The following is a 19,465-nucleotide window of genomic DNA, read 5'->3' on the forward strand; positions in this document are numbered from 1 at the left end:
TTTGTACATCCAGGTGCTTCAGTGTTCTTCTTGAGGTTTCCTCTCTTTTGTCACCATGTGCATATCTAGCCCTTTTACTACATGGGTGGCCTGGGGGCATTTATCCATGTATTTCCAGAGCTTAACATAGTACTTGGCACATGTTGTGACTTGAATGTCTAAACTGTCTTGTTGGAATATTCATTTAATTAAGCACTCATAATAGAGGTTCTTTATTTTGTAGAATCATATTTATATAACCTTTTAGTTATTTCTCCTGACATTCTACACGTGTATATATTCTTCTTTATCAAAGTTTCATTTGAATTTTCAACATTTAAAGTACCACAGTGCTCTAGCAGTAGGCACTTATATTATAACTTAATATTATGGTCTAATTCCTAGGCTACGGACCTTTTTGTACCAGGACTGAGGCTACTAAAATACCTTGCGATAATAACAAGGTGATTTCTTTTGGATTTGTTGGAATGAAATAGCATTTGGGGAACTCTTAGCCAACAGAGGGGATTCCAAATAATAGCTCTTTGTTCAGAGTTCCTCATAGGTAAGTCAGTTGGCACTCATCATTTTAAACTCATTGGAGGACAATGGAGTTAAGTGGAATATAAAGGGTACTGTGGGCAATACACAGAAGCCTTGTAACAATATAGTGTGCAGTTGGAAAGAAGATTGGAAGGTCTATAAAAGCTGCCAGAAAGAACAAAAAATATAATTAAAGGAGCAAAAAGACCTATTGAGCACAATCTCAGGGACTATTCCAGGCAACAGTAAATGTCTCCTCAAATATATCTTTAAAAGGTGGAAAGCCAAGTGGAAAACTAGTCCCATGGAGAAAGGAAGGAAAATACCAAATTAAATTATAGGGACAGGTAACAGGAGTTGGATTTGCTTATGTTAATTTTCATCTTTCTTTAAAATAATTAGATGGTGACTAACAGATCAGACAATTTGAAATTCTTAGATGAGAAGGGGATAAAATAGAAGAAAAGTATTAATGAAGTAATATTTTTAGGCAGGTATGGCTCAGAATAGGACGGATAAACTGGTATATAGAAAACAGCTGGAATTTACACATTTTGTGAACTGAGAACAGTTATCTTAGGTTCTATCAAAGTTATTATTTAAGAAAAGGTTTTCCTTTTTCCTTCCATTTTATAAAAGCATGTAGGCTATCCATGACTTCCCTGAGAAGAGAAGATAATACTTTCAGTAGGAAATATTTTTTGACAGTGAAATTTCATCACTTGGACCAAAGCGTTTTACCTGGTGAAACTGTCAGAATTACATGGGGATTTTTCTCATTAAACATACCCTGTTGAGAGCCATCACCATAGTCATTTGAAGAGCTTATAATAGTCTTTGGAAATATACTAAGCATTACACTCTTACTTTCTAAAATTATCAACCTCTGTCTTGAATTATAAATAAACAAATAATAGTTGAAACATTAAAATATAAAATAAGAATATTAGATTAGTAAAAGTGATGTGCAAAGGTGATTTCTTGGATTCAGGAGCAGAGTTCAGAACTCGTGCATTAAGCTGATCTCTGCCAGCCAACTCTTATCGTCACTTATATTACATTAATTATTGTGGTTTTCTTTGTGCTAATTCCAAAAGCTTTTTTAGTTTAGTGGCTGAGAAGATAAATCACAACTATCTATATATATAAAAGCCTAAGCAACCAAATGACCGGTTTGCCAGTCGCTATGATGCACACTGATCACCAGGGGGCAGATGCTCAATGCAGGAGCTGCCCCCTGGTGGTCAGTTCGCTCCCACGGCCAACCTCCGGCGGTCCATCCACCCGGTTGGCCGGCCCCAATTGGCCCTGATCGGGACTGGGCAAGACGGCCCTAATCGGCCCAGATCGTGGGTGAGACCGTGGGACCCCACCTGTGCATGGGTTCGTGCACTGGGCCTCTTGTTGAAAAATAAAGTGTCAAGCTTGAAATGTCAAACACTGGCTTCCAGGCTATAGATAAAACAAAACTCAACTTCAAAGGTAATTTGATATACTAAGAAAAGGAGAAATTTTTTTTTTATGAACTCTATCCATGTACATACTTCCACACACTCACATGCACAAAAATGTATAAAATGTGTGGCACAGCACTTTTCCAATCTCTCTCAGAAATATAAACTTGAAATTCATGCATTGTACCTCAGACTAAATATATATACTGACATGTTGAAAGAAGTATCTTATACATATCAACTGTAATAAAAACTACTAAAATAGTCTTGTGTGTATATAAGTTAACTAGAGGCCTGATGCACAAAATTCTTGCAATGGTCTCAGCCCCTGCAGCCTCTGTGGCTTGCCTTGTAGCTGCAGCTTCATCCAGAAGGACATCCAAGGTCGTTTGGCTGTCCGGTCTAATTAGCATATCATGCTTTTATTATTATAGATGTGTATGCACACACACACATACACACACAATATTTAGGCCCTTTTGAAGCAAATATCAGATCTCATATTATTTTGTCCTTAATCATTTCAGTACTTCAGTGTATATCTGTAAAACAACAAGGAGTCTTAAAAAATAACCATAATATCATCTTGAATCTTAAAAAAATATACTGAATATTATTATGCAAATTTTCTCAATTATTAGAGTTTTTTTCTTAAATAGTTTATTTCTTTAACCATGTTCCAATTATTGTGTGCCATAGAGGTTTTTACAGAGTCTAGATTTTGCACCCGAAGGTGTGGTTAAAACATTTCTCTTTCTCCTGAACTTTATGGACATTGAGAGTTAAGTTTAAATTGTTTCAACAATAGAATTTAAAATACGTATGAGGAGTGGATAAAGCCTGCTTCTTAGATAAGTTTCTCTAATGGTCCCTCTTCTAAGCCAATAATTTTATAGAAGCTGTTTCAAAGATTAGTATGGTGAAGCAATCAAATTCAGAATGCCTTATAACTTAGAGAATCAGACATGGATATAATTAACTCCACTAAAAAGCAAAAGACATGTAATTTTAGATGTTCCATAGTGCTTGCTTTTGTATCAGTATTAACAGAGCATAAAGTTTCAGCTTCTTTATGACCATAAAGCTGGCGGAGGAGGCAGCCCTTGGGACAGCGCCATCAAACGCAAGAACTCCTTGGAACACAATTTGGTAGATAACCTTAAAGATTCCTTCCAGCTCTAAACCTCAGAATGATGATGAGCTGTGTGGTACAATTTACAATGTTGATGTGAACCCATGAACTTTCCTTCCAGCAGTACTTGAGCAAAGCTAGGGAATATTAAGGGGGAAAGGATAAACACATAGCATTTCAGCTCAGTGGAAGTACTTCTGGATTGACAAGAACTCTACAAGTAGACTTAGAACAGACAATGTATTGACACGCTTCAGTTCCTCTTTGAAGCAAAACAAAATAAAACAGCTGCCAGTGACAAGGGCCATGCCTTTGAAGAAAAGTGACAAGTAACAGTAGAGTGACTCTGAATCTAGGTAGTAAGTTTTCATCAAATATACTGTGCATTTATTTAATCGGTTTTTGTATTGTACCTTTGGGATTTTTTCAACTAGCGGTGCTTTACATTGTGTAGTCTGCTAAGAATCATGAATCTGTCTCTGCAGGCACAGACGGCACACATTGTCCTGGAAGATGGAACTAAGATGAAGGGTTATTCCTTTGGCCATCCATCCTCTGTTGCTGGTGAAGTGGTCTTTAATACCGGCCTGGGAGGGTGAGTAATGCTTCCACTCCAAGGCTGTATTCTTTCTCTGCATGGAGGAATAACTGGACGATCTTACTCATGGAGGGAAGTCGAAACCACTGTATCAGAGGAAGACCTCATATTGCCCTGATGGTGCGCTGTGCCTGTACGCAGCCTACTGCTGCCATCCCTGACAAGAGGCAGCGACAGAAACTCCTCTTTGCTGTTGTAAATGAAACAGAACTTGGACACTGGTGTTTCCCCGGGGTAGAAAAAAGAACAAAATTATTTCCAGACACATAGGGTGCAAGGACACAGTTTCTGTGAGATTACTCAGTGGCTTCTGCCATGCGGGGTGTGGATCTGATGAAAACTGGATCAGGGCAAAGGGTGGGAAGCACACTCTAGTGCCATTCTATTCGTGAAGTTGAGAACCAACCTTGCACATCTAATATGAACTACCCTAAGGGGCTAACAGAGTCCTTGGGTTTTTATACAGTTTTGCACTCCAATAAGAAAGGCAACATAACAGATACATTTATTGTTTTGAAGTATTCAATGGGAGAGCAGATGCATAGAGCTGATATTTTCAAAATTTATCAACTGAGACCCAACTTAGCTGTTAAGATCTGCTAAGAGATGTACTGCAACAAGGATGCGAGTTGCTACAGAAATCCTATAGCTGTTCTTACGTAGCCAGCACATGTTTGTTCACCTGAGAGCCACGAGACTGAAGTTCTGGTCTCAGTCCTAATGATAACTGATTATGTGATATTGGGAAGATCACTTAACCTATCTGAATCCTAGTTTCCACATATAAACAGTGAGGGGACTGCACTATACAGTGATTTACAGCTGGGAATTAAAAAAAAGTATGAGACTTTAAACATGACTAGATGGGTTCAGGAGGTTTTCATTAGAGATTCAAAAGCCCAAGCTATAAAATATTTGATGAATTCTTCAGTGAAATTCAAGTTAGCCTTATAAAGACAAGGAGACACTGGGTTAACTGATATTGAAGATATTGATTGGCCAAACCTCCATGATATAATTAATGTACATTTTCTCTAACCCCTTGGCTCTCTGTTTGAAATGAAGAATATTAGATGGTTTTTTAAATAGTTCCACTGGTGAGAACATTAAATTACAGTGTATAAAACCTGCTTGAAAAGTTTTCCTTCACCAGGCAATTATTTAAGCTTTTCGACAGCACTAATTACTAGCCGTGTTAATATACCTGCCAACAAACAACTGTTTAATATAGATCAGAATGATGGAGGGCACTGGAGTTTTCTTCTGTGTGATAGATTATGGGTAATAAATCTTGTCACATCACAGAAGTCAAACAGGACCTGATGGATTAATTTGCTTCCAACACTGCAGTTCTCTAGGACAAGCTGTATTTATTCATTTACTGGACAGTATTGTAAGCACATGCTCAAAGAAAATGGACAGTTCTTTTACGGAAAGAAAAAAGAAGGGAAGTCAAATTAAATTAATTAAGGATTTCTTTTTATGGAGAATAAGGCATTCGTTAATAAGCTTAGTCCACAAACCCTATTTGTCATTGAGAAATGCTGCTGTCATTCATTGTGTGGCTCACTCGGTGAGGTGGTTGATAATTAAGGGAGTTATTTTGTTTTTCATCTTCAAGAGATGCATTTATATTGTATGTAAGCCTTGGCTAAAAAATGATCAATTCCCAACAAGTGAGAGGCATCTGAGAAATGAGCTGATGGAGGTGTGGATAAGTATCACAGCACTTTAGTCACCTTAGGGGATACTGAGGGGGAAGACTAAGAATTCTGTCCACAGAGGCAGTTCAGGGAGGAGTTAGTCTGGATGGGTGTTGAAGAATTCACGTTGACTACTGCCCAAGCTGAACTTTATTGGTTTAGGGTTGTCGATTCAGTCCCCCTCAGATCCTAAATTCACTTTCAGTAGTAATCTACAAGAAAGACTTGGTTTAACTCTTTCTGCAGAAAGTGAAATGTAAGAGGGGACAAAAAACTTATTGCAATGCATTTCAATGCGTGGAATAGCTACTATAGGTAGCTCCTGGCCTTTATGGGGGTAAGATTGCTCAAATATTCTTATATTTTTCCTTCCCAGAACTTTAAAAGAAAGCCCTTTTGCACTCCTCCCTAACTCCACAGCAGCACTTTAAAATAGTTATTTGGATATTTTAATTCAGAAGTCAGAAATGCTTCGGGTCAATTTTTGTGGGATTGATTTTTTCTTCTAAGTTGATAATAATTCTCAAACATATACCTTTTTCTTAAACTAAGCTATTTGAAAATCAACTATGTTAAATATATATTTCATAGAAATTAACTCTGTGTTTTAAGTGTTCAATAACTGTTCATAAACATATGCACCCGTGCAACCACCACTGATATACTCAGTGTACTCTTCAGTATCCTACAAAGTATTTAAAAAAACCCTTTTACTTGTTCACAGTTAATAATTTGATGAAACTGGTAGCCTTCGACAGTAAATACCAGTTCGGGCTCACTATGTCTGGTAGAATAAAGAAATTTTCAGGATATCTGCACACTTTAAAGCAGTATGTTTTAAAGTTAAAATTAAGACCCTATAGAAATTTTTTTAAGGACTTAAAAATTTAAGAAATTGAGGGAATGGAAATTATATGAGCATATGCCTGAGGACTTAAGAGTCAGTTTTTATTTTCCTTTCAGTCATATCATGAAATAAATGTCCATATTCTATCATAACATTTCCTTAGGTTTGCTAAAGTCTAGAGATAGGTTTGTAGGATTTTGAGATCGTGTTCTGTAATTTTGAAGGGTTCGGTAATTAAGGTATTGTGGTTCTATACATATTTGTTTGTTGGTAATTTTTTGGCATCTTTACCCAGGTACCCGGAAGCCATTACTGACCCTGCCTACAAGGGACAGATTCTGACCATGGTCAATCCTATTATTGGGAATGGCGGAGCCCCTGACACTACTGCGCTGGATGAAATGGGACTTAGCAAATATTTGGAGTCTGATGGAATTAAGGTAGTACCAGTGACGACTGTTAAAAAGTCACAGCTTTAGGTTACTTTAAGACAACGACTGCTAAAAAGTCACAACTTTAGGTTACTTTAAGACACTAGGGTAAAGTTTCTTCCTCAATACATAGTATAGACTGTTAAATGTATGTTCTCACCCTCATCCTAGATACATGAGAATAATCTTTAACATGATATTACTTTGAGTTTTATTTCCCAGGGCACTTCGGATTTGTTCTTTAATGCCTTGCATGCAACTTGATTTCATTTGGGGAAATATTGTTATAAGTCCAAATAATAGTAATGCTACAAGAATTGGTGATGAATCACCTTTTAATTGATAAGTCTGTATTAATTATTTGCCTCTTTATCTTATTCTCTTTAGAAGATAAATAAAGGATAGTTTATATGCTAGTCTGAAAGTAAACACATTAAAATTTCTTATTCATGATAAATTTTGATCATATCTTAGGAATGTGGACCATACAAACAACTCAAAAATTTACTTTAGCTCTAATTCTCACAATTTTACCCAAAATTCTCATTCACCTTTAAATATAGATTTAAAAATATTTTATCTTTCATGTCCTTTAAATAAGTAATTACTTATTAGATTGTTATAAATGCCATTGAGGAAAAATATAAGGTGCCAAGAAGGGTGATCTAGCTTAGTCTCAGGATTTGGCAAACACAGGTAAAACTGTTCCCTCAAATGATATATAATTAAGGTAACAATTATAGATTTTAAGAACAAAGTATTGATCATCTTTTTTTCTTCATCTCCAAAAATTTAAGCCTCATATCAATGGATGTAATAAAGCTTAAAAAAATAGCAAACTGACTCTTAAGATATGTCACAGGAGTTGGATAATATTTTGTGATCACCCCTTTTAAATGACCGCTTGTCTTTCTAGGTTTCAGGTTTGCTGGTGCTGGATTATAGCAATGACTACAACCACTGGTCGGCTACCAAGAGTCTAGGGCAATGGCTCCAGGAAGAAAAGGTGAGAAATCTGATAGGGCATCCAACATCACCTAAGGATGATTGGTGGGGTCTGTGGTAAGTTGGGGCCGTGTATCTAATTTAAAAGGGACAAACAGATGAGGCAGATCATGCAGTTTGGAATCTTTTTATTTTATTTCAGAAGCAATTTCTTTCTCTTACTCCACAGGCTGAGCTGTCTGAACTCATTTTCTTCTAAACATGTAGGACTACGTATTTTCATCTTATCCACTAGGTGGCAGTCATACTTGCTTGGTTCCATTTCTAATCCTGGAAAGGGGTTTGAGAAAATCTTAGAATTTTCTGTTCTCTCAAGCAACCTCTCCCTTCCCTTTTATCCAGGACCCAGATCTGCAACTTTTGTCATGGCTGATAGTACCAGCTCTGTCATTAACTAGCTGTGTGGCTTTGTACAAGTCATATGATCACACCATACTAGTTTTATGTTTAATTCTTAATGAGTATAAACAGGTTATCATTGATTCTCTTTGGGCTTACACATTATGACTCTATAGACTTGAATATAATCTCATTTGAAGTTACAAATAAAAATTTTATAAACCCTATCTTATATTTCCTTATTTTAACTATTTTCTTCTAATCAACTACAAGGATTGTCCTGATTTGAATGTCAGACAAAGTTAATGGGCCTGCTGTATATTTAGCTTCATATTCATTGTTGCTATAGCTGCTTTTTGTTGACTTGCTGCTGGCCCTGTGATTGACAGAATATTATTCTACTAGTCTCCATCTCTCCAATAAACGTCTACCTATTGGAGCTAAATGTTGCCTCTGTCTGACAAATACAAAAATCTCCATCCTGGCTTCCTTGTTCTCATTCTTTCTAAATATTAGGAGAGATAAGAAGGTGATATCATCTCCCAGGTCATTACTATATTCTTCTCAACCATCTGAATTCACTTCCAGAGCTCATCTTTGTAATGGTCATTCAGAAGACCCCCACCTCAACCTCCACCCAACCTTTAATGTTTCTTTGTGCGATTTAGGGCATCTAGTATTATAGCTGCTCTGTGTCAGAACTTGTAACTTAAATATAAGCTTTCATCCATGGCTTGTTAGTTTGTTGTATAAATGTGCTTTGACTCTTCTTCTGTGATCACAGACATGTAGAATAATGGAAGTATAAGATAAAAACCAATTTATCTCTTTGAGGTACAAGTGAGAAAAGCAAACATCACTAAGATAATTGGTGGGAAAAAAGACATTACAACTGGTTTTCCTGATTCCTGACTCATTGCTCCTTCATTATACCACATCTGTCTTTATCCAGCAAAGTTAAAGAAAATAAAACAAATGGTGGTGTTGCCTGATTTATTGAATAGATGGGCAAATTTTACTTGACAAGGACCTTCAGAAAAATGGGTAGAGTGCCCACTATGTGCCAGGGACATTTGACTCAAAACATGGATTTGCATATTATTTACAAATCACTGCATATGAAGTTCACAAATGCCATTAACCTCAATATGTGTGTGTGTGTGTGTGTGTGTGTGTGTGTGTGTGTGTAATATTATTTAACATCCTGTGCTAAGAGCAACAAAACTGTAGCAGAAGATTGATGTTCAGAATTTCTCATTTTTTATTCTGAGGACGTGCCAGGGTATTAAGAATACTGTGCCCAACTGGAACAGCAATTTGCCGTGTTCTGACAACACAGTCACCTGGGTCAGAAAAAAGAAGGAGTAAGGAAATTATTTACTGCTCAAGAAGATAGATGATGCTAAGTTTGTAACTTGAAAACAATATGCTGGATCTAATTCCCTCCAATTTCACTGTCACTACAATTTCTTTTATAGATCCCTGCAATTTATGGAGTGGATACAAGAATGCTGGCTAAAATAGTTCGGGATAAGGTATGATCATCACCTTTTATCCAAATTTCTGTTCATATATATATATATATATGTGAAAAATATATATTTTTACACATATATATTTAATTTTTCTCAGTGCCTGAGGAATCCATTAGTATGTAAAAGAACAAATCTGGCCAATTTATGCCTTTTGGGTTTCTGTCCTTCTGTGTCACTACCTCTGATGTAGTTTTTGAGACTGAATACCTGACTGGGAAATTTTTTACTGAAGGGCTATGAGATTAATTCACTCAACGGCACTTTATTGAGTGCCTACTCTGTGTTCATGACCCTGACAAGTCATGGCCTTTATAATTCATCTCAGGACCAGTGAAACAAGTGGAGCAGGTTACGCGGTACACAACAGTCTACCTAAATTGAACACCTCCATGCTGCAAATGCAAACCCAGAATTGTATGGCATTGGTGGTGTTATTTGTTTAGTCCTCTCGGAGAAGTTGTCTGTGAAATTAGTGATTTGTATTTCATGAGTGTGTCAGATGAGCCCTGCCTGTGTTAACTTAATTGCATAGTCTTTCTTGAGACTGTACCAGTGCCCTAGGTGATAACATGTAGGTTTATCTTTTGCTTTCATGTCTCATTGCTGAAACATCTGCCCCCCCCCACCCCCCTTTAAAATATCTCCTCACCATCAGCTTGCTTCTTCTTGTTATGAGGTGGACAATTTTTTTCTCCCCTGCATGAAACTTTCACATCCCAGATCAGAAAAAAACTTTACCAAAGGTTGACTACATTCCCCAAATGCCACTAAAGTTGTCTCATTGAATTATATTACATAAAAAATAAGAAAAATAAAATTTACAATTTCGAAGTGAAATATTCTTCAAGAAAATCTGTTGCAGATTTCTTGTTAGAATATATTGACACAGGATCTCTGTAAACAGAAAGAACAGCTTTGAAAATAAGAACATGGCTACATACCCATGACCAGAAGGACGACAGTGGAGTTTATATGACCCTTCTACTCCACCTCTGACTTTTTCCCTCCACCTTGATTTTCCTGAGAATAGATGTTAGTGTGGTTAAATATATCAGTAGATTCTTGTGTTTTCTTAACCCAATGATGTTATGGGAGCAGTAAACAATGATGATACTACCAGAATGAAAAGGGAAATAAAATTGGGAAATTCAATTTGGGCTATAGAATTCATATGTTGAATAAAATATAGCGAGCCCTATTAATTTGGGAAAACAATTTACAAGACCATACTTATGTTAGTTTAGGATGAACCCTTCTTTTATCAGAGGCAGTTAGGTTTTCAAAATTTGGCTGAATAGGCTAGCTCAGACAAAATTGTAGTATTGCCTATTATATTTAATGTTGAGTCGTGCTGGCTCATATTAAAAATGTATACTGTAGCTTTTAGTCTATTACTTTTAGGTTGGAAAGTAAGACTGAATTTCATTCAGCATGTTTTAAGAAGGAAATGAGAACTGAACACCAAATTTCAAAATTAAAGATCATAAATATAGTCAAGAGATTCTGTGATTTGGATTCAAAAAGTAAATAAAGTCCATTATGAAAATTAATAACAGTGTGGAAGTGAAAGGTTATTTTTGTTATTTCCCCCCAAGAATTTGAGGTATCACTCTGATTTTAGTAATTACACGAATAACCCTCATGTCTTAATGGTGTGCTGGCCCTTTCTACCCTCACTCACTTCCGGTGACTTCTTCCTCTAAGGAATAAATTTTGAGGGGAAAATAAAGACTTTCTTTTATTTTTTTTCAATGCAATAATTTCTTGGAGAAAGGCAAATCAATGAATTATTTTGACATCCCCCCCAATAAAGTCTTACTTACTAAACATAATATGCCATTTTTCTAAATAGATCAAATTAGACTTACCAACAAATAAATAAATCTGATGACATATAATAATGAGAAGAAAACATTTGCCATGTTCAAGCTAGCAAGGCGAATTCATGAAAGCTTCACAGAAGGCTAAACATTTTTTTTTAAAGTTCAGGTTCTTTGGGACACCAAGACATTAGCATGTCTAAGGTGACAATTTTCAATGTTACTTCTGAAAGTTTATGATTTATAGCATTTCACATTTTTGTGAATTAATTTTACCATCACAATGTAATAAATTCCCAATCTTGTCAATTTTCTAAAAATTTTTAGATTTCTTACTTTTTTTGCTCAGTAGATTGTTTTGTCACATCTTACACAAAATATTGTTAGGTTAGATGTATTAAGGGACAGGTGCTCTAAATACTGGAAGCTGGAGACCGAAATTTTGATGCCTTTGACTTTGCTTACCTGGATCATTGTCTAAGCCTAAAATAACTGATCGTACTTCTCAGAGTGGTTTCCAAATGTACTGTGAAAATTGCTTTATCTTTCCAGGTTGAGATAAAGATCTCCTGCTTTTGGTTATGAGTGTTTATAAAGGCATCAAACTCTTAGAGCAGCTGTTTAAGTCCCCAAGAACTGATCCTGTCAGCACCTACATCACTGCTCCCTCCTAACTGTCTAACTTTTTAATTTGATAGGGCACCACGCTTGGGAAGATTGAATTTGAAGGTCAGTCTGTGAATTTTGCGGACCCAAACAAGCAGAATTTGATTGCTGAGGTTTCAACCAAGGTGAGCAATTTTCTTTCAGATTTTGTAGTTTTGTGTATCTTCCTTTCTTATAATATCAAAATTTTCATTTAGGTCAAAGTCATTTTAGAAGCACCAGAGTTGAAGGTGAAATGGGTCTTAAGCAACTAAAATATATATATTCTAAACCAGTGCATTTAACGTTAGAAATTGTTTACTATTATTTTTAACTTCTTTTTTTTCCCGTGGTTCCCCAGTTCAAAACTTTAACAATGTCAAATAAAGGAACTGGTGACTTGCCAGAGAAAGGCATAGTGCCAATCAGGAGTCAGAGTAATAGCCTGACAGAGAGTTGAGAGCACTTTAAAGAAATCAGATACAATAAAGAGTCTGGGGTCACTTTGGGTAGGGGAAGGTATTCTTTGAGACACTGAAGATTTATTGTATTATAGCTCAATTCAAAAACTAGTGTTCATAGTAATCACTGTGCCACTCCAAAGTCAGATATGTTTAGTGTATATTTATAAGAGGGTGTAGAATACATTTTAGAAAGATGTCTGTTGGATGTGATTGAATATTTATTAACGTAGGTGTAAGTCTCGTGGGCTATAGTCTCTGTCCTTGGGACAGAGCTAGTGCGACAGGCAAATGAGTAATCACCATGGACAGAATTTTGTGGTAAATGCTGTCTTTAGAATGCACACAGTTTGCCACAGGAGCAAGGGCATGTGTGGGGCGGCATTGAACTAGATAGCTGGATCAGGGAAGGTTCTGCAGAGGAGTTGGGTTTGTTGTGAGACATAAAGAGCAGGTAGTTAAATGGATGCACTAGGAGAACTGAGTTTCAGGCACAGAAAATGGCATGTATTTGAGAGGCAAAGAGGTACGCAACAACATGGTACTTTTGAAGAGTTATGTGTTTTTTGGTATGGTTGAACCAAAGCGTTCACATATTTGGTTAAAGATGAGTGGAGATGCACTATGGCTAGGTCTACAGGGTTTCTTGTCATTGGTTAAGTCAACAAAACTGGAAGAAATTGAGAACTCATTCAGCATCATTTCGGAGAAAAGTAGCCTGGATAAAAGAACAATTAACTAGGTTATTGTAGCTAACCAGGACAAAACCCGCGAGAGCCTGGACTGAGCAATAACAGCAGAAAAAGAGACATTGAGGTGAATTAGACAAATGGGAGAAGGAGGCACTGGGTGTGACCAGATAAAAGATCAGCCTATTTTATCAGCAATTTCAACTAGTTTGAGTGAGCACAGTGATGCTTTCAATAGGAGTTTGAGATACCTGTGGGATTTGCTATGGGAAAAAAAATTTGTACTTTAAAATTTAAAGGGTTGATTGCTGCTTTCTGTTTTTACTACATAAAATAGGAGACAAGGCAGAGTTTTCTTATCTAGGAGTATGAATTTGGTTACCATTGAACTTTAAATGTGGAGAATTCGGGCCAGTTGAAACCCTTTTGAAGTCATTACTATTGGCTGGCTCTACATTGGGAATTATATTCACTATAGGAAAGATGCTATAAATGTCTCTTCCTTCATCACTGGGGCAGCAAAGCGTCTCTCTTTTAAATTTTATTTTAAATAGAATTATTCACCACAAAATTTTATTCCTCTATACATCAAACATACAGTTTCTTGCATAAGATAGCTCATGGTTATAGTGGTCCATTTAAAGAGGCAGTTTTGTCTTAGAAAAAATACAACCAACATTTTTTGAATACTCAGTTAATTCTTATTAAACAACAACAACAACAACAACAACAAAAACAACAAAACACAACTCTGTCCAGCCAGTGTGGCTCAGCGTTTGAGCATCAACCTATGAACCAGAAGGTCATGATTCTATTCTTGGTCAGGTCACATGCCTGGGTTTCTGGTTCCATCCCCATCATTGATGTTTCTATTTTTCTCTCCTTCTCCGTTCCTCTCTGAAATCAATAAAAATATATTTTAAAAAAACCCTACCCAACTCTATTTCATAGCTGAGGAAAACGAGGCTTATCAAGTAAATCTATTTAAAATCAAATGAAATTTGCCAAAGTCTTTTTGGAGCTGGCCTAACTTGAACTCCAGTGACTCTTCATGCTAACCTCATGCTATTTCTGCCTCTCATGTTGGTGTGGTTTGACTGAGACGTTTCCAGAAAGCGCCATTTCTAGGATCTTGTTACATGAATTTAAGAAGCTCTCTCAAGGCTCTTGGTGACTTTTGGTTCTTCTTGACCCACATCTGGCAGGGTCTTGCTATGTTTGCATATTCTGCTCTTCTGCCTGGGATCTCCATTTCTCTCTCCTCCCTGCTTGCCTTCAAGAAGTCAGTTCCTCTGTAAAGCCTCTTATGACTTACTCCACCTTTGTTTTCCATGTCATTTTATAAATAGCTTTATTTAAAAAACACACAACACATCATATTTAGATCCTTGCAAGAATTGTCTCTCTCACTTTTCTATGGTTATCTGCGAGTTTTAAAATTAGATACATACTTGTTTATATATCTGGAATGTGATCATGCCAGATGAGATATTCACTTGTTTTAATTCTAAAATTTGTCCATTCAAATGGCATGAGGCTATATTCTCTGTATTTGTTTCTACGCATTTCCATGTGAGTTGATTTAGTTTGAGGCACAGCATGAGAAAGGGCTAGTTTTCCTTTTAAATTTTAGAATTGAGAACTATGTTAAACATGTAGTCTAGCATTTTTCAAACATGAAGGATATTGAGCCTGGAGACATTCACCTTAAAAAATTTCTATGGTCAAACAAGGTTGAAAAACACTGCATAATATATTCCTCCTGGAGTGTCCTAATGCAAATTCATATAGTCACATGTCTGTGAGGTCCTGGGTAACTTCTATCATTCTGTAGGGAGAGTATGTAATGTGTTTGTGTAGAGATCAGTTAAAAGGAGCCTATCTGTATCTTCATATTAAATCAAGGGAGAGAGCGCAATGGTGAAAGCTGGTTCAGTTTCTTAATGCCAGAACAATTAAATAATTTCATTTTACCTGTGATAAATGTATATTTGTATCAAATCATATTTATTCTATGAATTTTGCTTTGGTGTGGTTGATAACTTTATTCATTGTCTTGTAATTGCAATTTGATATAGCTACAACTAGATGTTAATGTTGCTTTGTTTTTTAGCAGAAGCCTAAGGTTAAGAATAAATCTATACTTTTCAAATTATCTGATGAGAGAGATTATCTGTAACATTTATGGAGCAGTTCAGCAATAATTCCTCCAGATCATAGATGGACTGGGGTATTTTCTTCTCTAGAATAGTCAATAAGACAAAAAATATAAACTTTTTCTCAAATATAGTCTAAGGATTATGATTTCACTTTCTATAGACTTTGTGGAGAGAGAGACATTCCAGTGAAAGTAAAATGCTTTTTCAAATATCCAGATTGCAATTTTAATCTAAAACCTTTTGCAAGCTTCGAATTATCCTAAATTCAGAATGTGCCAGTGAACTCTGAAAGCTGGTATCCCTGTGGACACCCAGCTCTCTAGGCTTCTCTCCCTGTATTTCTATTATTTTTCCTTTTATGACTTTGGGGAACTACTTCTCAGGTAAAAGCCTGTGAAAATGGATCTGACTCCACACAGTGCTTAAGACATAGGTAATGATTATGTTATGCTCTGGGATCCTTTTATGAAGTCTACCATTTAAATGCAAACGATTGCACAGTAACCTAGAGGGACCAATGGTCTACACTAGCCCAGCAATTCCTCAGACTCTCATACTGATTTTATCCATTAACCCCACTGCATAAGCCTCATGCTGTACCCTATCCCCACTTTACTGCAAGTTGAAGATCAAGTGGTATTTAAAGCATGATATACCTATTACCACCTCTGTCTAGTGCTGAATTGAGCAGTAATACTTGAAAATTCCATTGCTACTGTTTGTTAGTGAGGTAAAGCATGGGAAAGATGGTTGTTAACTATGGAAGCAACCAATTTCTTAGTGATCATTGTTATTACTGTAATCAAAATTTTATATAAAATAGCAAAGCACTTTTTTTTATCATAAAAAGGATACAGACTGTAGCACTTGCTGTGTCTTTCTTACAAATTGATTAATTGCCAGTCATTCCCAAATACTTAGCAATCAATCTGCCGCCAATCTAAGTGTGAAGCATCCTCAGATATGCTTACAATATTGATGTATTGCTCATATCTGGAACTTCCCTCTCACTCTTTGGTTTTTAAAATGGCAGGATGTCAAGGTGTATGGCAAAGGAAACGCCACGAAAGTGGTAGCTGTAGACTGTGGGATAAAGAACAATGTAATCCGCCTACTTGTAAAGGTAAGTAAATCATTCCATCTCAAGGGTAAGGATTTGTAATATTGATCGTTTAGTGTTAAGCTGATTTCCTCTGTTTCAGAAAAAGCTTGTGCATTCTTCTAGAATGTCAGGGAATCTGCTCTCTTCTTGTTGCCTTTGATCTACAAAATGATACACTTATCCCTGTTAAAATGAGAGAAGTGGACCATGTTAAAAAAAAAAAAAGCCCTCAAAGGCCACAAAAACAGAGGAGAAAATGATGACTGTTCTTATCACTTATTGATTGACATTCAGAGACATGCCATGTTCACATTCTTGGGGTTTAGAGATAAAAAACAAACACCCACACAAAAAACTAGAGTCAGATGGAGAACTTCTCTATTGGGCTTTATTTATTATGCACAACATCTTTGCAGAGGTCATGCTTTGATACAGTGCAAACTTTCACACTGTTTTATAGCAACTCTTGGACAACCATTAATATTAAACCTTAAACCTCCTTTAGGAGACTTTAACTATTATTACAGTGTTTTCTTACATAGTTGTGAATCCAGAGATTTCTCCTTCTCCACCTTCCTCCTCCCACTCTCTGTTAATGCCTCTCTGGGTAAATCTCTGTCTCTGTCTCACACACACACACACACACACACACACACACACACACACACACACAGAGAGAGAGAGAGAGAGAGAGAGAGAGAGAGAGAGAGAGATATGTGCATACTATCAAATTAGCTTGAGTATAGTAGAATTCTTCAATTCTTAGTTAGAGAATATCAGAAGTGTCCAAATGATGATTTCAAATTCTGGTCAAGTTTAGTAACAACAATGTCCATGGACTCTTCAGTAGCAGATGCTGTGGATGGTCTGTCCATATTTCCCTCTCTGTTCAACATTTTGCCTGACTTCCAATCGCAAGTGTCTGCATTTCATTGACTGAGGGCTCTCTGTGGTTGGTTGAGGCTGCTGGCATGCAGAGTGCCATTGAATTAATGATCTTGCTGCAGCCCCAACCAATGACTAGAGAGGGTCATTGTGTAAATATCCCAGCTCCTTTGCTTCGTAGCTGGGCTGTCTTCAAGATGGATATTCTACACTGGCGCTCAGAGTTCCTGGGTGGGCTGAAGCTCTGGCTGTCCATATGGTAACTGCCTGAGAATGCATACTTGATTGGAATGCTTCCCGGTGTCATTTTCTATTGGTATTTCTTGAAAACACTTCAAAATAAACTTCTTTTTCCTCAAATCCTTGTCTCAGGAAATGTGGCTAGGAAACCTTCAAAGATATCTTCTTATTTATATTTATGTAGAGAAGTTCTAACTTTTCAATCAGAATATAAATATAGGTAATATGAGAAAACCCCTGAAGGAAAGCTGATTAAAATTCGATCAGACAAAAAAGGCAAAATTGAAAAAGGTAGAAGGTGAGCCATCTTAAGTTTTGCAGAAAATCAATTTACCATTTTTTGCAACTCTTTATCCCATAATTCTAGGTAACATAACCTGTATTCCCGTGTGCCCAAGCATGAAGCTTTTAGGCTCTGAGACCTTCTAAAGTGTGGGAAAGTATATTATCTATTTTTTTTCAGGATCACCTTTTTAATAGTGTTTTTTTTTTTCTCTCCACTTTTTATTGACCATTGGCTCCATTTACATCACACAAAAACAGTGATGTTTTTGTCCGTCTCTGTTAAGCTTTATTTACTTGAATCACATGCTATTTTTTCCTTCCCTTTAGGGAATGGTTAGTCAAGAGAAGGTCTAGTAAAATTCACGTTGGCAAAAAAAAATGTTATTAAATTCTGATCATTCTTGTGTTTCCTTTCTAGCGAGGAGCTGAAGTGCATTTAGTTCCCTGGAATCATGATTTCACCAAGATGGAGTATGATGGGCTTTTAATTGCCGGAGGACCTGGGAACCCAGCTCTTGCACAACCACTAATTCAGAATGTGAAAAAGGTGCAGTAAACCTGGGGGTAGCGTGTATCTGTGTGCGAAGTGGAGGGAGTCTGGTCTATTACTGCTCTCAGCTGCAATATATTTTATTTATTCAGAAATTTTTTATTACTGCTACTTGTAACCTCAGAGGTAATGTCAGCACAGATATGTATTAGGGCAAACCAATGAGGAAAAAGAGCCTTTTTTTAAGATAAAGTAATTGGGATTGTGTCCTTAAGTTCAGAGAACTGGAGCCCAATCTCCAAATGTGTCATTTCTTACAATCATGAAATGACAACTTATGTTCCTCACCATGACGTTGGGACCAATAACACACCCAAGTTTCTAAAGAAATTCTAAATTAGATTTATTTTAATCTGTATGTTAAGTACATTTTATTGAGTTCTAATGCTATATATTTGTCAATCATGTTCTGATTTATAATTTAACATTTATTCAATGATCATTCTCTTACCTTGTTAATTAAGGGAAAAAAGGATGCTTCCTTTTTATTCCTTGAGAAGCACTTTTTGGGACTGTACTTCTGGGTTAATAAAAATTCTTCCTGATTTAGATTTTGGAGAGTGACCGCAAGGAGCCATTGTTTGGAATCAGTACAGGAAATTTAATCATAGGATTAGCTGCTGGTGCCAAATCCTACAAGATGCCCATGGCCAACAGGTAAGGCAGTTACACTTTGTGTACAGTTAGACTAGCTGTAAAATACTATTAGTAACCAAATCCAGAAGACTTAGAGATCTTCCATGCCACTTTCTCAGAATAAACAGATAACCATATATGGTTCACAGTTGTCTGACTACCTGATACCACTTTCATTGCATTTGTGAAAGGCAGCCTTTTCTAACAATAACATTGCTGTATTTTAAAATTATTTTTCCTTCCCTCAGCATAAATTGAGGTTATAATACTCAATCAAATGGCATTCTAAGGAAACTGTTCTGATTTTAAACTTGATTTCAGAGCATTGATAGCGTTGTAAGGCTGGGTGACTTAAGAACCGAGAAATCTTCAAATTCTCTAGGTCAGCAGTTCTCAACCTGTGGGTCGCGACCATCGGAAAACACAT

At 36.5% G+C, this 19,465-nt stretch overlaps 1 protein-coding gene across 1 annotated transcript in view; it reads left to right on the top strand.

Moving 5' to 3' along the window:
* Positions 1-19,465, top strand: part of CPS1 (carbamoyl-phosphate synthase 1) — a 109,697-nt gene that overhangs the window by 10,091 nt on the left and 80,141 nt on the right. The window contains exons 2-9 of the mRNA XM_006082476.3: positions 3,594-3,703; positions 6,552-6,696; positions 7,604-7,693; positions 9,510-9,566; positions 12,085-12,177; positions 16,374-16,463; positions 18,271-18,399; positions 18,953-19,059. Of these exons, the coding sequence (XP_006082538.1) occupies positions 3,594-3,703; positions 6,552-6,696; positions 7,604-7,693; positions 9,510-9,566; positions 12,085-12,177; positions 16,374-16,463; positions 18,271-18,399; positions 18,953-19,059 (821 nt within the window). The remainder of the gene's footprint in view (positions 1-3,593; positions 3,704-6,551; positions 6,697-7,603; positions 7,694-9,509; positions 9,567-12,084; positions 12,178-16,373; positions 16,464-18,270; positions 18,400-18,952; positions 19,060-19,465) is intronic.

This window comes from Myotis lucifugus, unplaced genomic scaffold (genome assembly GCF_000147115.1).
Source record: "Myotis lucifugus unplaced genomic scaffold, Myoluc2.0 scaffold_3, whole genome shotgun sequence".
NCBI classification, from domain to species: domain Eukaryota; kingdom Metazoa; phylum Chordata; class Mammalia; order Chiroptera; family Vespertilionidae; genus Myotis; species Myotis lucifugus.